This window comes from Drosophila ananassae, chromosome XR (assembly GCF_017639315.1).
Source record: "Drosophila ananassae strain 14024-0371.13 chromosome XR, ASM1763931v2, whole genome shotgun sequence".
Taxonomy (NCBI): Eukaryota; Metazoa; Arthropoda; class Insecta; order Diptera; family Drosophilidae; genus Drosophila; species Drosophila ananassae.
Window position 1 is genome coordinate 14,604,498 of NC_057932.1, and position 27,556 is coordinate 14,632,053.

The window sequence follows — 27,556 nt, forward strand, 5'->3', positions numbered from 1 at the left end:
GATGGAATATAAGTTAGACCTGACAGAAGGTCAAAGGCTACTCTTTTAAAAGAGATTCGATGTCAGAGCCTACTTCCATTCGATCCACGGCCTACTTGATGGCAAGAAAGTGTAATTATTTTTAATTAAAATGATTTAAAAATGCCAATAACAGGGCGGTAAATAAGATTCTGGTAATTGATTTGTTGAGCCATTGGGAAAATGAAACGATTAAATCATCGGAATGCTGGACTAATTTTCCTTTCGGCCATAAAGGGATTTCGAATTGAAATGCGTTGCGAGTTGGAATGGAATGTGTGGCGTAATTTTTATGACGCCTCTTGTTTTTGGATTTTCCTCACATTTTCCAACTGCCAGCTAGGGGCGAAAGCAAAAAAAAAAACAAAAAAAAACCATACAAACAAGCCTGAAAATACAAAAGCCCTGCGATTATGCCCAGTATCGGGCCATTAAGCAAAGTGGTCCAGTAGAAACGGAGGGCCCCGAGATCCCTACTAAGTGGCCCAGTTCTCCACCGCATTCACGTCTTTGGCCAAAACCGGACAGGTTGAGGGCCAGGGCCGGTGTTTGGTTCTACGATTTCCAGGGGCCTTTCCGGATTTTTCAAAGTTCCTCTCTCCCCACAGGACCCTCTCTCCACACCCCACCCCACCCCTGGGGAACAATCCGCCGGCTGGTCAAACTTTTCCAGTTTCTAGTGTCAGCTCCGGTCCAGGCCGCAGGCCACAAACAAACACATGCCTAATGAAGCGCACTGGCACTGCCACGCCCACAGTCCACAGCCCACTGTCTAACTCCCAGGGCCAGGGCCGCCCCTTTTTACCAGAACCCCCTCTTTTTTTTTGCACAGTGGATGGGGTAACCAGAAAAGTCAAGGGGGCCTTACTTGCTTTATGAGGTTTCTCTAAAAAATAAGGTAAATAAATTATTTAAAAAATGTTAAACTTAATCCAAAGAATAGATAATTTTTTTTATTATTTTAAGAATGTTTTGAAAAGTTTCGAATATTTTAACAAAAAGCTAAACTTAAGTCTTGAACTTAGAAACTTCAATAGACGAAAACCTAGTTTCTTTTAGTATTTTCTTACTTTTAAATTCATGTATAATGTTTAATAAACTTCTCTATTAGCTAAATGAAGCTTAAATTATTTATTTAATGTCTAAACCCAAGGAAACCCCGTCCAATAAAATCCAACAAAAATCTGCAAACCCGCAGAGAAGTCATGTGAAAATTCATAGAGAATTCGTAATCTACGATTGTTTCTGCCCATTGAATCGCTTTACACTTCCGCTTTAAGTGGATCGGCCTTACACTGGCCAGCACAGGCCAGCGAAAAATTAGCCACTTTTTTTCACTCAACAGCCAGTAGTTGGCCAGTTGGCGAGTTGGCATTATGGCCAATTTGAATTCCATTCGGCGTGGCCATAATTTGACGCCTTTTTTAGTTACACATCCATAAGGCATGAGAGGTCTGGCCCGACCGAGGCCCCTCATGACAATATCAGTTGCTGTAATTTGCGGACCACTGTGGACCACTTCCTTGCCATCAGCCAGCCCCCTTCCCTTCACCCCGCCCATATCCTGAGAGTCCTATATCCTGGCCCTGTCATCATGGCCGGGCATTGTTGTTGTTTTAGCTGCAGTCGTCGCTGGTAAGTTGGCAATACCCACTAATTTATGCGTATTCAAGTTTAAATTGCAAATGCGTGCTACGTGCGGGCCAGCACTCCTGTGAGTCCTTTGGGCCTAATGGTGGGTATACTATATGTGTCCTAGGCCCACAACTGCTGGCATTTTGGCTACTTTTTAGCAGGTTTTTTTCTTTTTTTATTTTGGAATATATATAATTCTAGAGATAGAAGACTAAGGACTAAGCCTAAGATGAACTTGAACTCTTTGTAAAAATCTGAAGAAGATATAGATGTTTTTTTTACAAGTTAGATATAGTATAAGACTTGATATGTACAGTGTATAAGAGAGAGAATAATATAAGATATATAATTATGTTCGGACTACAATGGTCTCTACCATATCTTATCAACATGCTTTATCTTTGCAACACTCGTCCTTGTGATACTTACTACTCCTACTATCTCAGATGTATCCCCTCGATTCGAGCCGTACATTATGCAGCAGCGCCCTTCGGTCGGATGGTCGGGGCGCCAAAAATTAAAATAGTACTTGGTACTCCATCTTTTATTAAATTCTTAAGTAATTTTTATAAATAAATGGTCTTATAGATAGAAACCCCATACTTACTGCCTTGTTTCTATACCTTTTGTACTTACTTACTTTTGTAGACCTTTGTACTTACATACTTCTTATATTATTTTTATAAAAAATATATATTTATTTTTTAGCTTTTTTTTAAGGCCTTTTCATTAAATCTTTTTAGTCATCTCTCTCTCGAGGGCAGGGGGAGGCTGAAAGCTGGACGTGGTGGCATCCTCAAAACGTTGACGTTGACCAAATTGGGCATTTTGTTCGATGGCCGAAGTGGCAGGGTAACAGGGGGGACAGGGAAAGGGAAGGGGGTAAGTACGGAAAGTGGGCGGTTGACTGTTGATGGGCGGGGCAACTGATGATGTGGTAGATTCTGCAATCACGAACACATACATCCATACTCGAAATGCATTCCATGCTTATTGTATTGCATTTTGCTGTTCGTCCTGTTCGTCCTGGCCATATGTGTGTAAATTGCACATGTATATGTAAATGTACAGTACTTCAGTACGAAACTAGTTAACCACGCCCACCGCTCCGCCCCCCCACTATCCTTACTTTCACTTCACTTTCTTTGCAGCTCTGCAGGACATGTTCCTGGCCATCTCACAGTCTTTAGGCCATTGTTCTGTCGTATTACCGCCCATTGTTTTCTGCCAAATGTGGATTTTTTCTTCAAAAGCCAGACACTAGTCAGTTGTTTGGCAGTTAGTGCACTGAGAGAAATCAATCCTTATTATTTTAATAAATATTTGAACTATCTATATTGTGTTTTTAATATTTTCTTAGTGTTCTGATTGGATATAGCCCAGATATGGTCCAAGTTCTGAAACTATGTAACCCTATTGCTTTTGGCCAACTAAAATATCCACTCTCCTGGCCAAGTTAAGCACTTAAACCGAACAATTGGCCAATGTTTCCATGCAAAGCCACTTAATCCGACACTTCAAGTCCTGGCCAGAATTTCATTTCCCAGCCAAGGTTATCAGATTCAAGATTCTTTTCTAAATGATGAGTGGAAATAGGAATCCATCATTTAGACTCTAAACTTTAAAGTTTAAACATTAAAGAGAAAACTTTACTCTTTCCCGGTAATCCTTTTAATAATCCTCTAAAAACCTATCACCTCCGCACATAAGCCTACACAAATTTGATCCCTTTTTTTTATTATTTGTTGCTCAAAAATTGTTTTCTTTTCTATCCATAATAAATAACAAAAACTGTCAAACTGCTGCCTCGGCTGTAAAATGTTAAACACGAAATCCAAAACAAGGCCCGGCCCACAGGAACAAAAACAAGGATATGACATATGAGTGTCGCTGTCAAACGTCGTCAGGACTGGAAGATTTATGTCCTCTAGCTCAGCGGGTAAACCATCCAAGTAAGCACGTGTCCTGGGCCCAATCATAAAATAAATAAAACACAAAAAAATATAAAAAAAAAAATACTGAAAAGTAAGGGGTAGTTTGAGAGGAATCTATACTTCCAATACCCTTTCTAATAAAAAAGTTTCAAGGACTAAGATTGTTTCTCTTGGAACCTCTATAGGATGTAGTCTATTTTCATTTCAAACTATATATCTAATCTCATAAATAGAAAGATAAATAAAACCATAATACCCTTAGATAGGGTATGCACAAAATAAAAGTAATTGGATCGATTCCGTTTGGCAGATTCGCCGGAAAATCGATCAATGTTTTCATTAGCGATTTTCCGGCGTAAATTCGCAAAAGTGTTAAGATTGAAAACAACTCCATAGGGGGCTGGAGCTATAGCTGGAGCTGAAGCTGGCGGAGGATGTCCTACGAAATTGTGTGCTTTCGCCTTATTGTGCCACTTTTATTTCCTTGTGCCAGGACCTGCTCCTTTTTATTGTTCTTTCCATTTGCCAAGTGGCAAGGCGACACATGGCGCTTTGTGATTGATGCGATATCCTTTGACAGGCTTACACCCAAATCCATTCCGTTCTATGGCCTCGTCCTGCGGAGAGGCCTCCTATATTCTGCCCAACCCCTCCCGCTTCTGTTGTGTCCTGGTTCGGGAGGCTTCATCAATGCGACAATGTCCTGACAGTCGCAAGTGCAAGACAAACAAGCTGCACTTCTCGCACAACTGCGTCACATTTCCCTCAGCCCTTTCCTACCGCCCCGCCCCCACTCTCCTCCACAACTCTGATGGTTTTCCCAGCCCTGATTTTCCTCCACGCACACAGTTTTCACCGCACACGCATGAGATACATATGCAAATGTGGGCCACAGTGGTGCAAGATGTATTTAAAATATATATATTTAATTTAATTCCATAGTTCTTATGGCTCTTATAGTTCTTATAGTTCTTATAGTTCTTATAGTTCTTATAGTTCTTATAGTTCTTATAGTTCTTATAGTTCTTATAGTTCTTATAGTTCTTATAGTTCTTATAGTTCTTATAGTTCTTATAGTTCTTATAGTTCTTATAGTTCTTATAGTTATTATAGTTATTATAGTTCTTATAGTTCTTATAGTTCTTATAGTTCTTATAGTTCTTATAGTTCTTATAGTTCTTATAGTTCTTATAGTTATTATAGTTATTATAGTTATTATAGTTCTTATAGTTCTTATAGTTCTTATAGTTCTTATAGTTCTTATAGTTCTTATAGTTCTTATAGTTCTTATAGTTCTTATAGTTCTTATAGTTCTTATAGTTCTTATAGTTCTTATAGTTCTTATAGTTCTTATAGTTCTTATAGTTCTTATAGTTCTTATAGTTCTTATAGTTCTTATAGTTCTTATAGTTCTTATAGTTCTTATAGTTCTTATAGTTCTTATAGTTCTTATAGTTCTTATAGTTCTTATAGTTCTTATAGTTCTTATAGTTCTTATAGTTCTTATAGTTCTTATAGTTCTTATAGTTCTTATAGTTCTTATAGTTCTTATAGTTCTTATAGTTCTTATAGTTCTTATAGTTCTTATAGTTCTTATAGTTCTTATAGTTCTTATAGTTCTTATAGTTCTAATAGTTCTTATAGTTCTTATAGTTCTTATAGATCTTATAGAGGTTATCTTATAGCTCTCTTTATATAATCTAACTGTTTTTTGCCAAAACCACTTGGGAATTATAGCCAACAAATACGTAAAAATAGAAGAAACTTCAACTTTTCAACAATTTTTACCTGATTATAAAATATTGTACAACTTCTATTAAAAATTCGAGTATAAGATGAATAATTCCTCCGTCTATTTACAAGATATATGTATCTCAAAGCCCTCCAATCCCCTATTATATAGACCTCCAATCACTGTGCATTTGCCAGAAATCGAGCAAACATGGGCCCTGTCAATATGCCAAGAACTGAGTGCAGCTGGAAAAATAAAAAGGATTTGTGGGAGACAAGTTTTCCAGCCAGCCCCTTGGTCCTTGCCGATCTGATCAGATTCCGCCCACCTTATGGCCACAAAAATAATTATCGGCCAATATTCTGGGGGAAACCAAAGGCCCGAAACCAAAGTCATATTTCACGAATCTGCAATCTCCACATTTTCGTAGCCAATTTCAAAAATTGAATGTTCACGGCGCGAGGTGGATGGCATAAATTTTGTGTGGCTCTAAACTGGTGCGAACAGGAGCTGCAGGACCTGCACGCTCGCCAGGATGAGGATGAGGTGCTCCTGTCTTTGATTAATAGCCAATGCCATAAATCTGAAGCCGGCGAGCCGTTGAGCGGTCTCCGGTCTCCGGTTCAGACTCAGACTCAGGCTCGGGCGCTAGTAAAATCAGGTAAGTAACTTGCATAACTTACCGACCCGGCCAATGGTCAACGGGTCGGCTACTTGTTATGGTTTTTGGCCACCATTTGGCCACCGCCCGCTAATGAGAGGAGAAATCTGTTCGACTGGAGATTTAGTGGAGAGACAGTAGAGCCCTCCCTCGCTGTCCTGTCTGGTTGGCATCAGGACAGCGTCCCAGGACACTGGGCCCAGAGACAGGGACAGAAGTGTCTGTCATGTCAGTTTTGCGCGCCCCGACGCTTATCATTTTTCAGACTTTGTCCCGCCAACCGAAAAAAGCAAATGACGCTAATAACTTGGTCGTGACCGAACAATAACAGTTGGCCAAAATCGCTGACAGGTTAAATTGGAAAATACATGGCTAAAAAATGCTTCAAAAAAGTTCAAATTCTATGTGAAAATAACCTTTTTAAACTTCCTCCTCTCAAGGCTAGTTTCTTATATCTTTTAATGGTTTTCAGCAAGTCCATAAATCAAAATTCTATCAATATTTGGACAAAAGGGAAATTTTATTTTTAAGACGGGGAATATATCAAGAGCAGGACTGGCTCCTTTAAACTCTTTTTTCTTGTATTCCCTTTAAGAAATGTCCAAAATGTAACAGATATCGTAAAATGTAATTGTCCTGGGAATATTGTTCTGACTTTTTCATAGTCCTTACACTGCAAATAATTCTAAGAACTGACTATGAAACTTATTAAATAATATGGAAAATATATAGAGAAGAAAATGGCTTTTAAGAGCAGCCCAATCATTAATAAAAATATTATATTTAATATTTTTAAATAATTTCCCTCGGTGTGACATCAAAATATTTTCCAATTACCAAGGAAATATCCCCATTCGGGCGCTCGATAAAAGGCAATTAAAAATGACTTATGCCATTGTTTTGGCTTTTCCTGCTCGAAAGCTCAAAGTTTTATGGGGGTCAGCCAGAGGCCAGGTCCTTCTGCCATCCTGCCATCCTTCGGCGGCCCTCCTTCCTGGCCAGGACCAACATGTGTGTGCAATGGCCAAAAGTTTGTGTTTTTTGAAACTTCTTCTGGCCCCAAAACCAGTCAGTATTCCCAGCCAGTGCAAAATTAATACACAATTTGTTTCGAGTACCAAACAAATGTGGTTCCGATTCGAATGGAGGGATTAGCCTTCCGATGGGGTTTTGGGCCTAAACTTTCCATTTCAGATCGTTTAGAACCAACAGCCCTTATCGAGACCATTTGGATTACCTTAACCATTTCGTACAACTTTGACAATTAAATCGAGAGATTTCTATAACAAAATGTAGAAAAAATAATAGAAAAAAAATATAGAAAAAATGGTAGTTAATTGAAATTGTTGCAACGTGTCCAGGACGAGAGGGATCCCTCTGCAGTTCCATAGCTGGACCATAAATACTCCGCCGCTCCCCAGAACTATGCAGAACCATAAAAAGCAAGCGCCATCGGCATGCAGACTGCAGGATAATATAAGGAAGGGTTGCGGCAGGACCTGCCATAAACATTTGCATTTGATGGGACTAAAAAATGGGGGTTGGGGTTGGCTGGCAAGCAGTTGACATAAAATAAAATAATATTCGCAATCAAATGGAGCCCTCCGCTTGCCATAAATTCTCAGCCCAGGATGCCCTGAACGTTATGATTAAATTACATTCAAGTTTTTAGTTTTAAATTATACAATTTAATAAAACCTAAAAATTTCAATTGAAAGAAGACAAAGAAAAGCCATATTTAAAGACACGCAACCAGGGAATCGACTCTCACTCCAAACACCAAGTCTGAGGATGCGACGACAACATGGATACTCTTCGTCTGGATTAGTGGATGGGACATAAGCCCGAGGGCTACAGTGGGTGGGGTGGTGGGTTGGTGGGTTCATGGCGCCTACCAGAAGTCACCCTTGGCGCCAGCCCCGGCACCTGGTCCCGCCATCCCCCCGGCCCCGTGCATATGCATGGCCATGTCCATGCCGTTGTAGGCGCAGAAGGCCTCTCCATTCTCGATGCACGGCTCATACTGGCTCTGGGGCTGACCAAAATAGCCCATCGCCATGGTGGGGCAGTTCAGATGCCGGAAATCGCCCATCCCAGCCATTTGCATCTGCATTGGCGAAGCCCCGAGTCCGACACCGGGGAAGTAACGAGCTCCGCTGGGGGACATGCCCACTGCCGTTGCTGGTCCCGCCGCTCCGGATCCGCTGGGCCACTGGAAGCCCGACGAGTTCGGGCTCAACAGGTCACCCATTTGCGGGAAGACGGGCGAGGTCACCGGCTGGCCATTCCAGAATGAGAATCCGCTCGACATCCTGTCTTGAGAGAAACGTCTACGGTAGCACTTGACTCTTGGCACGAACTTCACAGAATTCTTAACGATTTTTTTTTCAGTTTTCTCTGATTTTTTAGGAACGGTCTTCTGCGAATGAAAATATTTAAGAAAAACATCACAATAATTAACTCTTTCGTACCTTTTTCCGGTTTTTTTTTTTTTTTTTTATTTAAAGAAGGAGAGTTGCCCTTTTCCTCTTTACCCCCGCAATTTAGTTTTTGAATTTTGACGAATTTCTAAACTAAAACTCTGAATTTGGCACCAACCGCACGGTCTGAACGTTGTCGAGTCTCGAATGTAACTGAGCTCTATAGGAGACGAGGCCCGGGGGCAGGACTTGACAGCTCCAAAGGCCAGTTCCAGGGCCTGCTTGATTTCGGGTTTCCAGGATTTCAGCATCAACTTCAATCAGGTGTTTAACTAGAAACTGGCCTTAATATAGTTCCTACCAGGATATATAACAAGTGGGTTTTTGTTATGACTAAGAGATTGAGGTAGAGGTAGAGAGGTACTCCACCTGTTCTTAGATATTTTGCTAAAAGATCTGATGGCTCTTAGAAGAATTATACTCCTTCTTGGGGACACAAAGCCAGCATCACCTGCATTTTCTCAATTTCAAATTTTAATTAAAAATAATAGATAGAATGAAATCGTTTTAAGGTATTGCTCTTGGGGAACTAATGGCTCTTACAAGAATTATAACCATTTTTGCAGGATAATGCCAAAGAATACTTCTGGGCATTTTCTCAATTTTAAAATAGTTTTATTTCAAAAAAAATATACAACAAATTTATAGAAATTTTAGATTTCTCCGCTTGTTTCAAGGCATTCCACTTAAGAATCAGATGATTATGTGAGACTTAATAATGAAATTATCTGCCGTTGAGAGTTATTTCTTTCTCCCAGCTTTTGGTTGTTAATTTTTCTTTTTGTTTTTTAATGGTCCTTGGCCGCGTCCTGTGTCCCAAGATTATCCTGGCTCTGGTTCTGGCTCTGGTTCTGGCTCTGGTTCTGGCTCTGGTTTTAACATATTTTTCACTTCCGTCCCCGGCATCGCCTCGAAGTTCGAAGGTTAATTAGCAGCTGACCGAACACTTCGCAATGGGCCGATGGCAGTCAATTAGTGGACATCAATTGGCACGCCCACTAACACGCCGCCCACTCTGGCCCGCCCTCTGCTTTGTTGTTTTCTGCATTTAATGCGCATTAATTGCGCATAATTAAATTTTCTACAATTTTATTATGCACTTTACATGGCAAATGCACAACATTAAAACCAGATTAAGACGGGCGTTTCGTAAATTGGTAGGAATTAATGGCATTCTGATAGTTGTCCTTTCTATCCCCCGACCTCCCTCCCTTTTTCAATATTTCGGCATCTTTTGTAATGGCGTTGTCCGCCATTTTGCTTGCCTCTCTTCCTCTCTCTGTCACTGATTCCATCTCCTTTTAATACAATCGTAATTTTCGCTTTTTATCCGTCATTTAACAGAAATCGTGTCAGTTGCGCTGTCATTGTTGTCAATATTATTATTATTATTATTATTATTACCTCTTTGCCACCGTCCTCCACCGGCCTCCTTTTTTCTCCTGGCCTCCTCTCTCTCTTCTGGCCTTCTCAGTTTCCGCTTTTTCGTGTTTGCCTGTTAAATTCCTGAATGAATATTTAATTTCATTTTAATGCGGTTTAAATGCCAGCCGACTGAAAGTGACTGACTAACGCTCAGAGACCCACATACAGAGTGTTGTGCATATATTTTCGCATTTATTTATGCAAAAAAATGTGACAGTGTAGTGGCATTCAAGCAATTAATACACTGTTGAAAAATTCATTGGAATTTTAATAATTCCAAGCTATTTAAATCCCACATATTTTCCACCATTTTAAATCAGAGCTTTAATATGTTAAATATTTCTCATAAAATAGTTTGATAATTTTTCTATATTTATTTTTTATACTTTCCATTTAAAATTATCTTTATAATTAATTAGGAAAATGGAAAACATTTAAATAAAAAGCAAAATCATTGGACAAATTTCTAGCATGCGATATATTTGTCTGGGGGGAAATTTTCTCTCGCCTGGTGTCGCTCTCTCTCGTGGCAAAGTCCCAGGCGCAGGATATTTCCCTTCGGCTTCCCCCAAAAACCGCCTCCATGGCCAGAGGGGCGATGCAGGCGGGGGAGATGCTGGCCCGCTGTGGAGGAGAGGGATGGGAAATTTCTACAGCTGCTTTTTACGCATATTTTTGGCGCCGGTAAAATTTGTCGCTGTCTTTTAATGCACATAAAGAAATAATTCAATTTTAATGAAATTTATTAATTAGCTCTACAAAATATTATTTAATTGTTAAGACTACCTTAAACACTTACTTGTCAATTTTTTATTTATTTAAATTTTAATTAACTCTCTCTTAGTGTAATTTCTCTCAGTGCTGAGTTTCGTGTGACCGTACTGGGTCCTTAGTAAGCTGTAATGGCTGCCCTGGCAAACGGGTTGTGTTCGTTTGGCTAATTAAACATTTGACAATTATTAATACATTTCAAATGGTTGCAGTGCGAAGGAAAAAAGAACTGAGCAAATATTTAACAGCTGCTCAAGGCACACATACACGTTCACTCAACTGTATGCCATATATCCTGTATAATGTGTACATATGTATGTCCTTAGTCCTCAGTGGCAAGTGGGTCGACGCCTTCGGAGTGTTTGCTGCTGCGTCATTAAAAGCGCTCCTGCCGACTGTCGTTTTTAGGATTCTACACTGAAACTAAATGGTATTTCGTTATAATCTCCATACCCAATAGTCAAGGACAATGTAATACATGCTTGATATCATTTTCAGACTTTAAATCCTGCGGAAAAATCATTTTTAACAAGAAATGAGTGGAAACCTTGACGGCCTTTCACTTTTGATTTTATTTTTAACACACTCGCATTTGTTTTTGTCGCCTTTTTAATTGCTCTTGTTGCTATTCCTTGTTATATCCTTGCTATATTATTATGCTAACACAGCTTCTTCATTTTCTCAGCCATCTTGTCACCTTTTGTTGGCAAAACAGAGAGAACTGTTTCTCGGCCAACGAGGCGTATGAGTGACGAGCCATTGAAACAATACGACTTGTTTGCTTCGTTTTTAATTGTTTTTATTCAATCAGCAGTAAAATAAATTGCAGGATTTATTAAAATTTCAATGGATTCAATTAAACAATTATAAAGTGAAAACAAAACCTTATTTTAAGGCAGAATTTTTGCGAGAATAAAGGCTTAAATCGCAATTATGAAATCCTTATTAATACATAAGCCCACACAGAATAAATATTACCTCGAGTGTACTGGCGACTGAAGCCAAAGAAAAATTCAAATGGTTTTATATTTGGCGCCAAAGATCGTAAGCGTAGATTACCGGTTAGGTAAACTAAGAGTTGCCATCCGAGATGCAGCTTCTTATCAGCTGTATGCAGGTATGCACTGAAAAGCTCTATTTACCTATGATGGCGTAAGGTTGGATCGACATAGATTTCCGCTCTGGAATCTTAGATTCTTTTCGATTCAACCTCCATAGCAGAAAGACCTGCGCACGTAAGTTTTCTTGCCTTGGCATGTGGGTGTTTACTCACAGAGAGGTTAAAATTTTTTTTTTGGGTTATTTCTTCAGATTACCCAGATAAACCTGCCTAATCTGCCAACCCATCCAAGGAAGGAAGAAAGATAGGAACCCTCAGGAGTTACTGGCCTTACTCAGGAAAATCCACATCCACGTGCCTCATCCAGCGGCCCGGCATCCAGGTGAAGCAAGCCCTGAGCCGGCCCAGCGATCATCAAGTGTCCCGCGGAGCGCCTTATTTATCCCATCGAGGGATCGGCAACTCCGTGGGCCAGCAGTTTTAGTTGTGACAGTGGGCGAAAAAGCCTAGTGGGAGTGAAAACGTGAATTTAACCTAAAATCCCCAAAACCTCGTGCACACTGAGAAAAATATAAGTCAAAAAAAAGCTATAATGAAAAATATTAAATAATAAAGATTAATGCTTGCGAGCTACAAAAAAAACAAAAAAAACGTGAACGAAAATGTGCAGAAACAAAAATTAAAATTTATTTTTTTTGGGTATACCAAAATTTTCTTAAGTGAAATACACTAAAAACACTGAAGTGAGAATTCTAATGAATAAACCTTAAAGTATAATTAAGCTAAAACAGTGCTAAAAAAAATAAATATTATAAAAGAACTAAATGCGAAGGTGAAAACGAAAACCTAAAAGAAAATGTTAAAAGGAAAGATAAATAGTTAAAAATGTTATAAATAAATAATAAGTTTAAAAAAAAATGGGAAAATTTATATAAATAAAGTTAAAATGTGAAAACGTGCGGCAAAGAGAAATTAGAAAGGCTCCTCGAAATTTAAATTGTTAATTTCTATTTTTATTTTTATTTTTTTTTTTGATTTTTTCCTTTTTTTATTTTTGTTTTGGTTGCTGAGTTTGGTTTGAAAGAGCAAGAAGCACTGAAAGAAAAGCTCTGATGTGTTACAAAAAAAAAATTTTAATTATTTGCGTCTCCGAATTTCCCGAAAATTATGGGAAAAGCCCCCCCAAAATTCCGTTTTTCAGCACGCCAGCGCGGGAGATCGATCTTTCGTCATGGAAATGCAAGTGAGTTTGTTTTCTTAATTTATATTTACTTTTTACAACACAAAAATTTAACTGCATGAAATTATCATTTTTTTTTTTTGTTGTTGGTGTAAGTTACATTCTCACTAAAACGAATTTTGCGAAATAGAAAGATGGAAAAAAAAGAATCAAAGAACGGTTATATTTACAGCGAGCTTATCTTTTAGTCAGCGAGCTTTGGCTACACTGAGAGAAATTTTGGAATGAATTCTATTTAATTTAATATTATTGAAATAAAATGATCAGAGATTACAGATGAGAATGAAAACCTGAAAATAATTTAGATAAAAGAAAATTTTTAAATACACTGGAAAAAAAAATATGTTTGAAAATTTTATAAAGGCTTAAAAATATAAAAAATTATTTTTTCCTTTTTTTTTAATATTAAATGAATAACGTCAAATAACAATAGAAATTAAATTTATTTTTCCGAATATTGCCGCCAAGTTATTGCCACGTTTGGGATAGGAATTTAAATTTTTTGTTTATTTTCCTTTTTTTTATTAATTAAGCCGTTACTTTAACATTTTTTTTTTATATCTTCTAACATTAATACATTTTTTTTAATATTCCTTTATATTTAGTTTTAATTTATTGTTATGATTACTATTTTTCTACATTTTACAAAATTTGATATTAATCTTTGGGTATAATTTCCTATCGCACAAAACAAAAACATGTATCTTTTAATTATTACCTTTTATAACGTTTGAAGAAATAATAATATAATGAATAACTAAACTTATAACTGAACCATGCTGTTGTTTCTCAGATCCTAGGATATAAAGGGATCCTCAGAGCCATGCTCGAGCGGAGAGGATCGTAGGTTGGGTAGGGCATGAAGCGTACACATTCCAGCTGTGTATCGCAATTTTTTTTTGTATTTCTCTCCTCTTTCTCTTTCCCTTTCTTCTGGTTTCTCTGAAATTGTCCTTCTGTTCTTCCGGTTATCGTTTAGCTCTAGATATTTTTACAGTTTTCCTGTTTGAGTATTTTTTTGTCGCAGCACGCTAATTTCGATTTCTAATTAATAATAATGTGTAGTTGCGTGGGATTCTGTACGGAGCAAGACCACCACCCCCCAAGCCGACGAGCCCAAGCCGGAATAGTAAAGCGTGCCCCGCAAGTTCAGAATCCCGAACTGTTCACCACTACCGTTACACGTTACAGATAATTATTTATTATTAATTAAGAAAAGTGGCGCCCAATCGTTGTGGCCTTAGTGAATAAATTCAAGTTCATTAAGACTCGCGAAGGACATAATTTCAGAAACTCTTTCATTTCTTCGTTACTTCAAAATTTCACCTTTCTAAATTTTCGATTGTGTTCGAATTCCTGGAATTCATGCCGAAAGAATATCAGTATTCAAAGCTGACCGGAATTAGACCATAAAGCGGAAATTTCCTACCTCAAGCAGAAGTGACTGGAGTTTTCAGTCGCAGGAAAACAGATTTAAAAAATCAAAACTTCGGTTGATTTTCTGTCCGCGATCGGAAAAACCAATCACTGAGCTACTCAAACTATTCTATGAAGGAAGTTATCGATGAACAAAGAGGAAAATACTGGCACAACTTGCGAGAAGTGTCGTATCCCATCTTCGTAACTTCTGAATCTAAATTCTAACTACTGGAAGGAAAACTTGTTTACACTGGAATACGAGTGTAAGAGTACACCGTCCAAAACTTACGTAGAAAGAAAGGATTATCTTTCGAATAAGTTTAAGTCAATGTGAACGAATTTTCTTCCAAATCCCATACACCTTTTGAGAAATGTAAGAAAAGAGAATGACAATATCCTTGGGGACGAGAACAACAAGCTAAGGGTTCAGTTTATATAAATTTTATTGAGTTATAATTTTTCTTTATTATATTGAGATATTTTTCGTGTGTCACATTTTTTGAGAATTATTTGAGTATGATGGGGTTAGATCGATCGCCGAATAGGAGAGTCGGAAGTGCCTCAAATTCTTTGTGTTCTATATGTCAAGCTGACATTAGTTCAGCAAACGCATATACAACAACATGTCAGCACGAATTCCACAGAGAATGTATTGAAGCTCATTGGAAGAACAGTGAGAAGTGTCCAGTTTGCGAATCGGCATGTAGAGCCACAGCCTCTAAAACTGCCGAAAAAGTAGCTCGAGAAACTCGAAGTAGATCTAAAGCTACTCAGCCGGTTAATAATCCATTAGATGAGGGACCTTCTACTTCAATACGAAGTTCTAGCAATAATACGAATTCAAGTATTATCACAGCCAACGCAGTCACTTTGTTAGCCATGGAGCGGAGGATGTTAGCCACTCTCTCTGAGAAGATGTCTGAATTAATACAGAATGCTTTCTCGGAAAGTGTGAATCGAGTGACGCTCACTCCAAGCCCAGCTCAGCCCCAGCTCCAAGATCAGGTGCCAAGAGTTTTTGATAGAGTCGAAACTCCACGCTCTCCTGCTTCCCAACGCACGGTTGCATCTGAATTACTAACGCGGCCAGATAAAGTGGTTCACATTCTCAATGGTTGGAAAATTAAATTTTCTGGAGAAAGTATGTCTGTTGACAATTTTATTTACAGGGTCGAAGCGCTCACAAGGCAAATGCTGGACGGAAACTTTACCGTTTTGTGTAGGAACTGCAGTGTTCTATTCGAAGGGAAAGCAAACGAGTTTTATTGGCGGTACCATAAGGCGTACGGTGAAATCTCTTGGGAGGATTTTTGTGCAGCCTTACGTCTTCAATTCAGACACAGTAGAGATGATAATGACATAGAGGAAATAATTAGAACGACTAAACAGAAACCAAACGAATCCTTCGATAGCTTCTATGACAACATATCCGGACTGATTGATCAGTTAGAACAGCCCTGGGTGTCAAGTAAACTTGTCCGAGTACTTAAAAGTAATCTTCGTCCTGAAATTCGCCATGAAATCCTGAATCTGGAAATAAAAACGGTGTCCGAATTAAGGGAGATTTGTAGGCGTCGCGAAGCATTTCTCGCTGATGTCAAGAGATGTAGTGGGTACACTAAGGTTGTTCCTTTTAGGCGTGAAGTAGCTGAATTTGGAGATGAAATGGTAGATCTCCAAGAATCAGAACCTGAGGGTGAGGCAGGAGTCGAAGCCTTTTCCTTAAAATGCTGGAACTGCCAAAGCGAAGGACATAGGTATCAAGATTGTCTCTCAGAAAGACGTGTTTTTTGTTACGGATGCGGTGCGGCTAACACGTACAAGCCAAGTTGCAGTAAATGTTCAAAAAACTTCAAGCAAGGCATATCGAAGTCGCAATACAAACAGAAGACTTCATATGCCAGTCGAAATCAGTCCACAATGACCGACCAATAGAGGACACCCTTCAAAGTGTATCTCTCTCTTCCCCAGACGAACAAATAGTCCCAGATAGCTCTCTGCTTCACAGCAAAATTTCAAAGTTAAGGGACGTCGCAATCCATGAAGTACAAAATATAGCTAACGTAGCTAAACGAAATTCACGAAGGTTAAAGGCTTTTTGGAAAAATGTGAAAAGATGCAAAGACAGTTTGAAACACATTAATTCCATACCCGCAGGAACTAGAGATCCTCGACCGTTTCTACCGGTTCGATTGCTCGATCGAGTTGTATACGGTTTGTTAGATTCGGGAGCTTCGATTAGTTGCATAGGGGGAGAATTAGCTAAGGAAGTGATAAAGAATAAGGAATACCGAGCCATAAAAGGCAGCGCTGCGACAGCAGACGGGAAATCCCAAAATATAGTAGGAGTTCTAAACATTGACGTAGAATACGGCAATGATAAGAAGCCTTTAAAACTGTATGTCGTACCTTCACTCAAACAAGATTTATATCTTGGCATAGACTTTTGGAAGTTATACGATCTTCTTCCAACACATTTAAGGATATCGGAAATAGAATCGGCTAAGGCAGTCCGCCCAGACGAGGTGGATCAACACGATTTGTCGGAAGACGAAAAAGCTAAATTGGCAAATACCATAAATTGTTTTCCTTCTTTTACTCAGGAAGGATTAGGCAGGACAAATTTGATAACCCACACTATTGATGTAGGAATGGCGAAGCCCATCAAACAGCGGCATTTCCCTGTATCTCCTGCAGTCGAAAAGGCAATGTATACTGAAATCGACAGAATGTTGCAATTGGGTGTGATAGAGGAATCGGAGAGTGCATGGTCCTCCCCGATAGTAATGGTTACTAAACCAGGGAAAGTTAGAATATGTTTAGATTGCCGGAAAGTCAATAGCTTCACGGAAAAAGACGCGTATCCTCTTCCCCAAATAAATGGGATTTTGAGCCGATTACCGAAAGCAGAGTTTATAACTAGCTTAGACTTAAAGGATGCTTATTGGCAAGTGCCTTTAGATGTTCAGTCGCGCGATAAGACTGCGTTCACGGTACCAGGTAGACCGTTATACCAATTTAAGGTAATGCCGTTTGGCTTATGCAATGCTACGAGCACCATGTCTCGTTTAATGGACAAGGTAGTGCCAGCTCACATGAGGAACGAAGTTTTTATATATTTAGATGATCTTCTAATAGTATCTGCAAGTTTTGAGGATCATCTCGAAGTTCTCAGGGAGTTAGCATTGCACATTAGGCGTGCAGGTTTGACAATCAACATTGGCAAAAGTCACTTCTGCATGCGGCGAGTGCGTTATCTAGGTCATATAATAGGTGACGGCGGAATCCGTACAGACCCAGAAAAGGTGTCTGCGATTACCAACTTTCCTTTACCAAAAAGCTTAAAGAACTTGAGAAGCTTTATGGGGATGTGTGGATGGTATCGGAAATTCGTGCCGAATTTTGCGTCTCTGTCTGCTCCTTTGACAGACTTGATGACGACAAAACGAAAGTTCATCTTGACCGAAGAGGCTGTAAGAGCGTTTGAGAGGCTAAAGCAGTGTCTTAGTGAAGCACCTGATTTATGTAGTCCAGACTTCGCGAAGCCGTTCGCTATACACTGTGATGCCAGCAAAACAGGCGTAGGTGCTGTATTAGTGCAGGTTTCAGACGAAGGCGACGAGAGACCGATTGCTTTTGTTTCAAAGAAATTGAATAAAGCTCAGAAAAACTACACAGTCACTGAACAAGAATGTTTAGCTGCTATCGTCGCTTTAAAGAATTTTAGAGCGTATGTGGAGGGTTTGAAATTCAAGATAATTACAGATCATGCTTCTTTAAAGTGGTTGATGTCGAACCACGATTTAAGTTCCCGATTAGCTCGGTGGTCGTTAGCGTTACAAAGATACGTTTTCGAGATCGAGCATCGCAAGGGTTCACTAAACGTTGTTCCCGACGTTTTGTCTCGCGTGAACGAAGAGGCAGTTGCTGCCATAGATTTGACGGAAGGACTTATTATTGATCTAAACTCCGAATCATTTAAATCAGAGGAGTATATTAATCTGATAAAGAGAGTGGAAGAAAATAAACTAAATTTCCCTGATCTTAAAGTGGAAGACGGTTATTTGTATCGTAAAGCGGAACACTTAACCGGGGAACAGGTACATGACGAATACGCATGGAAGCTTTGGTTACCAAAGGAATTAGTGCCCAAAGTTCTCTCTCTAGCTCATGATGGCTCCTTGGCCTCACATGGAGGCGTACACAAAACTATCGAGAGGATTAGGCGATACTATTTCTGGCCTGGTCTCGTTTCAGACGTAAGGGCTTATATAAGCGCTTGTGAGGTTTGCAAATGCACGAAAGCACCGAATTGTGTTCTCAGACCTCCTTTGGGAAGAGCACCGGAGACTCAGAGGTTCTTTCAAAGGCTTTTCGTTGATTTTCTCGGGCCTTATCCCAGATCGCGAAGTGGAAACGTGGGCATTTTTATCGTCCTCGATCACTTCTCAAAGTTTGTTTTCCTTAAACCTGTTAGGAAGATTGATTCTAGCGTCATTGTGAAGTATCTAGACAGTGAACTGTTTATGACTTTTGGAGTCCCTGAAACGATGGTGTCAGATAATGGGTCCCAATTTCGGTCGAAAGCGTTTCGAGGATTGATGCAGGAATATAGCATTAATCATACTCTGACTGCTGTTTATTCACCTCAGGCTAACGCCTCGGAGCGTGTAAATAGATCGGTCATATCCGCCATTAGAGCGTATATACGCCCGGATCAGAAGGATTGGGATGAAGTTCTAAACCGGATATCTTGCGCGCTGAGGTCTTCCATACACTCCAGCCTTGGAACAAGTCCGTACTACATGGCTTTTGGACAGCATATGGTTACCTCTGGTTCGACCTATTCTCTGCTCCGACGTTTAAATCTTTTGAACGATCGTTCGCTACGATTTGACAGGCAGGATTCTTTCGAAATAGTTCGCAAACAAGCTTGCGAGCAAATGTATAGAAAGCACGAGGAAAACAAGAAGCGCTATGATCTCCGCACTCGTAATGTTACGTATACTGAAGGTCAAGAGGTATATCGACGTAACTTTAAGCAAAGCTGCTTTCAAACTGGCTATAACGCCAAATTCGGGCCAATGTTTGTAAAATCTCGGATTCGAAGAAAGATCGGTAACCTCTATTATGAACTGGAAGACCTTCAAGGAAAAGTTGTAGGTACTTACCACGCTAAAGACATTCGACAATAGCTTCAGTCGGAATCAGTCTAGTGTATTCTCTCGATCATACCCTAGTCTGATTTTAGCGGGGGGGTTTTGTACTGGCGACTGAAGCCAAAGAAAAATTCAAATGGTTTTATATTTGGCGCCAAAGATCGTAAGCGTAGATTACCGGTTAGGTAAACTAAGAGTTGCCATCCGAGATGCAGCTTCTTATCAGCTGTATGCAGGTATGCACTGAAAAGCTCTATTTACCTATGATGGCGTAAGGTTGGATCGACATAGATTTCCGCTCTGGAATCTTAGATTCTTTTCGATTCAACCTCCATAGCAGAAAGACCTGCGCACGTAAGTTTTCTTGCCTTGGCATGTGGGTGTTTACTCACAGAGAGGTTAAAATTTTTTTTTTGGGTTATTTCTTCAGATTACCCAGATAAACCTGCCTAATCTGCCAACCCATCCAAGGAAGGAAGAAAGATAGGAACCCTCAGGAGTTACTGGCCTTACTCAGGAAAATCCACATCCACGTGCCTCATCCAGCGGCCCGGCATCCAGGTGAAGCAAGCCCTGAGCCGGCCCAGCGATCATCAAGTGTCCCGCGGAGCGCCTTATTTATCCCATCGAGGGATCGGCAACTCCGTGGGCCAGCAGTTTTAGTTGTGACAGTGGGCGAAAAAGCCTAGTGGGAGTGAAAACGTGAATTTAACCTAAAATCCCCAAAACCTCGTGCACACTGAGAAAAATATAAGTCAAAAAAAAGCTATAATGAAAAATATTAAATAATAAAGATTAATGCTTGCGAGCTACAAAAAAAACAAAAAAAACGTGAACGAAAATGTGCAGAAACAAAAATTAAAATTTATTTTTTTTGGGTATACCAAAATTTTCTTAAGTGAAATACACTAAAAACACTGAAGTGAGAATTCTAATGAATAAACCTTAAAGTATAATTAAGCTAAAACAGTGCTAAAAAAAATAAATATTATAAAAGAACTAAATGCGAAGGTGAAAACGAAAACCTAAAAGAAAATGTTAAAAGGAAAGATAAATAGTTAAAAATGTTATAAATAAATAATAAGTTTAAAAAAAAATGGGAAAATTTATATAAATAAAGTTAAAATGTGAAAACGTGCGGCAAAGAGAAATTAGAAAGGCTCCTCGAAATTTAAATTGTTAATTTCTATTTTTATTTTTATTTTTTTTTTTGATTTTTTCCTTTTTTTATTTTTGTTTTGGTTGCTGAGTTTGGTTTGAAAGAGCAAGAAGCACTGAAAGAAAAGCTCTGATGTGTTACAAAAAAAAAATTTTAATTATTTGCGTCTCCGAATTTCCCGAAAATTATGGGAAAAGCCCCCCCAAAATTCCGTTTTTCAGCACGCCAGCGCGGGAGATCGATCTTTCGTCATGGAAATGCAAGTGAGTTTGTTTTCTTAATTTATATTTACTTTTTACAACACAAAAATTTAACTGCATGAAATTATCATTTTTTTTTTTTGTTGTTGGTGTAAGTTACATTCTCACTAAAACGAATTTTGCGAAATAGAAAGATGGAAAAAAAAGAATCAAAGAACGGTTATATTTACAGCGAGCTTATCTTTTAGTCAGCGAGCTTTGGCTACACTGAGAGAAATTTTGGAATGAATTCTATTTAATTTAATATTATTGAAATAAAATGATCAGAGATTACAGATGAGAATGAAAACCTGAAAATAATTTAGATAAAAGAAAATTTTTAAATACACTGGAAAAAAAAATATGTTTGAAAATTTTATAAAGGCTTAAAAATATAAAAAATTATTTTTTCCTTTTTTTTTAATATTAAATGAATAACGTCAAATAACAATAGAAATTAAATTTATTTTTCCGAATATTGCCGCCAAGTTATTGCCACGTTTGGGATAGGAATTTAAATTTTTTGTTTATTTTCCTTTTTTTTATTAATTAAGCCGTTACTTTAACATTTTTTTTTTATATCTTCTAACATTAATACATTTTTTTTAATATTCCTTTATATTTAGTTTTAATTTATTGTTATGATTACTATTTTTCTACATTTTACAAAATTTGATATTAATCTTTGGGTATAATTTCCTATCGCACAAAACAAAAACATGTATCTTTTAATTATTACCTTTTATAACGTTTGAAGAAATAATAATATAATGAATAACTAAACTTATAACTGAACCATGCTGTTGTTTCTCAGATCCTAGGATATAAAGGGATCCTCAGAGCCATGCTCGAGCGGAGAGGATCGTAGGTTGGGTAGGGCATGAAGCGTACACATTCCAGCTGTGTATCGCAATTTTTTTTTGTATTTCTCTCCTCTTTCTCTTTCCCTTTCTTCTGGTTTCTCTGAAATTGTCCTTCTGTTCTTCCGGTTATCGTTTAGCTCTAGATATTTTTACAGTTTTCCTGTTTGAGTATTTTTTTGTCGCAGCACGCTAATTTCGATTTCTAATTAATAATAATGTGTAGTTGCGTGGGATTCTGTACGGAGCAAGACCACCACCCCCCAAGCCGACGAGCCCAAGCCGGAATAGTAAAGCGTGCCCCGCAAGTTCAGAATCCCGAACTGTTCACCACTACCGTTACACGTTACACGAGGTCCTTGGGAGCATTTTCAATTATTGTTTTATCTTCCTGGGCGTTCCGATTCCGAGGCACTTTTATGGTCGCGCTCTTTTTGGTTGACTTGGCTTGGAGCGGGGCCAAGACTGCCGGCCAGATTGGGCCAAAAGCAAGGTCACCTCTCTCGCCCACACACAGGCCGGGGATACTTGGAGTCTAATCAAGCCCAAAACCAAAACAACAAAGGACATGGACACAGGCAGAGGGTAGTGGATGGCAGGACAGGTTGCAGGACCTCTTTGTCAAATGTGTGCCATGACCTTACGCACACTCACACTCACACTCACACTCACACTTGGTGGAAGGTCCTCTTAAATAACAAATCAGCAAAATGAACAAACCATAAAGCTAATTGCCATTAAAAATATTTGAGCATTTAAAGTGATAATCTTAATGCCGCATTTCAATCAGAATGATTATTATTGGCGAACGGAGGATGTCACAAAATGGTGATTGAATTCATTAACGCATCAAGGCCTAATGGGAACTCAATGCCCAGAATTTTCAATTAAATATAATCTATGTAGATGCGGATAGAGTTCAAGGAATGTTAGTGTTTGAATGATTTGTTATTGAGGCTGGAAATTAACACACACACTCTGGCACATCCTTAGTGATATATGCTTGTGTGAAAATACAAGGATGATGCCGACACACGCATACATAATAAATGAAATCAAGTATTCAAATATGCTGCCATTTTTCCCATCCCGGCTCCCGGCTTGACTTTTCCATCCAGCCAGGCAAGTGTTCAACCGCAACTAAGATGGCACTCTCAGCTCCTTTTCAGCTCCCCCCCTTCCTGCCCCCTTCCTGTCCCCTTCCTGCCACCTGGCACCTCAGCGTTATCCTTTATCCTTTTTCTCTAGACTCCTGGCTAAGTCTCTTCTCGGCCCACATAAGTATGCTATGGATTCTGTCAGAATGTTAATCCAATCCCATTGCGGTTGCTTTGTAGTATCTGTGTGTGTTTGAGTCCTTTATGGGGGTGTGAATGTGTGTGTGAGGCTCTGAATGTGTTGATTTCTAGCTAAACAAAAAACCAAAAATCCTAAAACAGACCTTAACCTACAAAAACCCATAAAATAAAACAAGGGTTTCGATTTAAAAAAAAAAATATGAAAATTTAAATATAGTTTATAAATGAATTATTAAATAAGAAATAATTTATATATTAATTTAATATATTTTTTAGGTTTAAATGTTATTTCTTAGTGTGTTAATTCCATCTTCCAGAGAAACGTCTTCGACTTTTGCTAATGAAATAGTCCTGTGGTGCGATGTGTGTGCCTTTGTGCTCGTTTGTTTGTTTTTTAGGCATCTCGTCTCACAAACAAAGGCGCCAGTCGGAGAAGACGAGGAAAAAAAAAGGGTTCTGCTTCCTCTTCCTGGCCATATCCGGCGCCGCCTTAGCCCTTTTCCCGCCCTCTAGGTGGCTTGCCGACTTGCTGGCTTTTGCCTTTCTGGCATTAAAATTCAAAATACGTTCGCCAAAAGGCAAAAGCCAATTTCAACCTTCGCTGCCTGACAAAATTCATTTGGCAATCGACAACGAAGCAGGTCCGATTCTCCTTTTTTTTTTGGTCCTTTTCTGGGACTGCTGCTACTGCTACTGTGTGGCAAGGACGACTCTGAGAGATTTTCCGGAGTTTCCCGGATTTCTTGGACCGAATTGCGGTGTCTCCGTCTCATGCATAGTCAACAAGCGAATGTTGCCAGTTGTCCTGGCCAGGGTCCTGCGTAGTGGGTAGTGCGCCCTGTATCCTGGTTCGTGGATCCCTTCGATTCATTTCCAAGTCCAAATTGGAAAGCAAATTGTTTGCTTCGTTTAGTTTTCGCGTTTTGTTGGTTAGTCAGCTACAGCTGACAGCTGTAAGCCAAAAATTGCACGCACCAGCGAAAATACCACACAAGGATATAAAGGATTCAAGGATATAACAAGCTAAGCGTTATGGAGTATTTGTTGATTTTCAAGAAAAAGTTTCAAGAATTGAATCTCAAAAATAAATGGAAGTAAGATTACTATTATTTAATAATTTTGAGACCTTCGTCCTTGAAACTCCCACAGGATATCAATTAGTCTTTACTTTATTTCTTGATTTAGTGCATATGCGATAGGCGGAAAGGGGGCGTGGCTTATCTGACATTTACGCATTACAAAAAAAAAAAAGGGGGAACGATGCGAAAAAGTTGGCTATGCTTCATGAAGTTTTGCCATCAATATTCCAGGGCCCCCTCCCCTTTCCCCCAGGACTCTTCCCCCCTTGAATCCTTAACAAAAAACTACCCCCCACACACACACACACACATACGCATATGTGTGTGTGTTATGAACACGTTGTGGCGATAAATTTTGTCATGCTGCGTTATTGAACCCTTGAACCTTATAAAAATTTATAAATGTCAGTAAACTGCTGAAGGTCATCAGCCAGACCCGAACAGACAACGAAAAAAATGGAGATGAGACCCCCACCCCCCAGCCCCTCTCCACTAAATGGACTGATGATAGGGACCCTAATCCTGCCTCACTGGAATGCCTTTGGGCCTCGCTCGCCATCGTCCTTGTGTCCTTATGAAGAAGTAAAATAAGTCAGTCGATGGAAATGGAACTAAAATGTACGAATGTGTGTGTTTGGTGGGAGGATCTTTGGGGAATTCATCTTATATATAATTGAGGTGAAAGGGAAATGCCTTTCTTAATTCAACGCCAGAAAATATTTATGAAATTCAGGATAATATTTACTTTTTGGCTGTCTTTTGCAAGTTTATATTTTTATTTTTATGCTGAAAAGTTTAAATTTCTCTGGGGAATAGAGAGTTTTTTAAATCAGGAAACTTTTCATTCTAATAATAGACTCTATTTTAAAGGAAAAGCCTTTAAATTCAAATTAAAAATCAATTTTAAATCAAGATATATTGCCTTTGAAATCTTCGTAAAAATGTGCTTTTTAGAACTTCTTTTTAAAAATTAATAGTTACCATAAAAATATAAAAACTTGGCATCCTTTTTCTTAAACAATTATCCACCAAAAATAATGGCCACATCCTGTTTTTAATTGCAACAAAAATATCTAAAATAAAAGCCAAAATCCAAAAGCCAAACAATTTGGCAAGAAACTTGCAAATTCGAGAAGGACGCCGTGAAAATCGAGCAATTTCTATGCAAAAATGACCAGTGGATATTCAATTTCCTCGCCAGGACTCGCCAGCCATGGTGTCCTTAAGCCCCATTGCCCCATCCTTCCCCCTCTCCTCCCCCCCTTCGTGTTGGCAAAGCCAGCCTGCTAAGCTAGTTAGAAGCTATTTCAAAAAACTATAAATATGGAAATACTCACTTTGGTGCAGAAGCGAGAAAAAAAAAAAAAAAAACAAGCTAAAATAGCAGAAAGAATGGCAAAGACAAGGATGTGGATTGTGGCACATTGGGGTGGCACAGGATAAAGAGGACATAGACAAGGATAAAGATGAGGATGCGGATGCGGATGCGGATGCGAATGCGGATACGGCACAGCTGCCACCCCACCGTCACTTGAATGCGCAAACACAAAGACTCGCATATGAGCCGAGGTCGGCAAGGTCCTGACTGGCCCGGCTGGCCTGGCCTGGGCAGCTAGGATTTTGGATTTTGGATTTCGGATTTCGGCCTGGCCAAGTCGGACTGAGCCAAGCTCAGCTGGCCAGGACCAAGACTGATGGCGATGAGGACGAATGAGCTGCGACTGCCGAGACTTGAACATAATTCTCCAGCGTGCTGGTGTCCTTGACGGAATCCTCTTTAACAGTAAGCCCCGTCACACGGAACAGCTGTTTAGAAACACATACCCATACACTCGAAGAAAATTATTTAAAAAATTTTGATATTAAAAATATATAAAATTAACAAAGCATTTTAAGTTTAAACTTTCAAGAAGAAACTTTTTTATTTTATTTTTTTTAATTATTATTTTGATTTTAGACTTCCTATTTCCTTTTAGGTCCTGTGTATAGTTTCTAGTATCCTTTTTGAGGTAGAAATTCAAATAATACAAATATTATAAATATTTTCAACCCATTTTTTTTGCCAGGATTGCCAGGATACTAGAAAGCCTCTTCAAAAAATCGCCAACAATACCCATATTATTATATTTTTTTTTTCCTCTCTTACTTGCAAACATTCAGGCATAAAGCTCCGGTCAGTGGAGAGGAGGTCCTTGCACGTCCTTACGGCTTTGGTCATTACAAATGGTTGACCAGTCGGGAGTCCTGTTCCTCCTTCCCCCTGCTCCTGGCCGTAGAATTTTTTTCGCTCTGGCCCCCGTTCGCATCGTTAAAGATGTGAAACCGCCTGCTAAAGCTCACTCAAGTGAAAAATTTGAAAACGTCCAGTAAAATGAAATGAAATGCGAGAAGTAAAACACACACTTACACACATACTCTCACACTCGCAAGGACTCTAAGGACAAAAACAAGAAAAGAACGAGAGAATCAGAGTCAGTGGCCATAAACGAGGCTGAACAGAAAACGGAAGCTCACGTACGGCATATTAAATAAATTGGCATGGCTATGGCTATGGCTATGTGATGCGGCAAGGACCTCTTCCCCCCACTCCCCCTCCCCCCCTCATCCTTACAGGAAAAACAGGAAGTTCCTTGGGGCAAGGAGTGATTAGGAGGACGACAGTCATTAAAGTCGACCACAAGTTGATCAGTTTAACTTGTTAGTGGAGCTTAACTACTTCGACTTTCCCAATTTCCCAATTTCTGAATTCCTCAAATTCCCAACTTCCTATTTCCCCACTTATTTCCCACTTTTCGCACAGTAAATAGTCCCTCCCCCACCCCGCCACCTCGCCAAAGTACACCGCAAATTAACATTATCGAAAGTTGACTCTCCAACTTGACAAACGACATTTGATATTGGTGACTATAGCTCAGAGGCTTTACTTATTTTTGTCTGTCTCTTTCGTCCTGGCCAGTCCTGGCAGTGCAGTCGTGGCAGGTCCTGGTCTTGGCCAGTTCATGCGAGAGTCATCAATTGACACAGGGAGCGTCGAAAGTCAACTGGGAGAGGGGCAGGACAAACAATAACCCCACTAAACAAAAAATAGTCAAGCGAAATCCCAACTACCCTGGATAGTTACATACTTTTAGGGGATTTTGATTTTTATCCATTTTAGGAATGAAATAAAGAGGATTTTAGGAGGCATTGCTAGAGACTACATATCACTCATACGCAGTGTTGTCTTCGTAGGTCTTATAAATTTAGAAAATAATATATATTTAAAAGTTTTAGTATAAGAGAAAAATTTGATTTAAAACATTTTCTATAATGATATTATAAGATATATTTCTATTATATTATATTATTAAAATTATATTTTTATATATTTATGATAATATAAGAGTT

General features: G+C 39.0%; 1 protein-coding gene and 1 long non-coding RNA gene across 2 annotated transcripts; one reads left to right on the forward strand and one right to left on the reverse strand.

Annotated features, from left to right (window-relative positions):
- Positions 1-7,645: 7,645 nt before the first annotated feature.
- LOC6505245 lies at positions 7,646-8,630 on the reverse strand. Its single transcript, XM_032452079.2, has 2 exons — positions 8,452-8,630; positions 7,646-8,399 (listed from the first exon to the last, which is right to left on the reverse strand). Exon 2 carries the CDS (start codon positions 8,289-8,291, stop codon positions 7,872-7,874), a length of 420 nt encoding a protein of 139 aa, XP_032307970.1. The 5' UTR covers positions 8,292-8,399; positions 8,452-8,630; the 3' UTR covers positions 7,646-7,871.
- A 2,970-nt stretch (positions 8,631-11,600) lies between these two features.
- LOC116655043 lies at positions 11,601-13,091 on the forward strand. The gene is made up of 2 exons (XR_004310189.2): positions 11,601-11,891; positions 11,968-13,091. It is a non-coding gene; the product is annotated as an uncharacterized LOC116655043 (long non-coding RNA).
- The last annotated feature ends 14,465 nt before the right edge of the window (positions 13,092-27,556 follow it).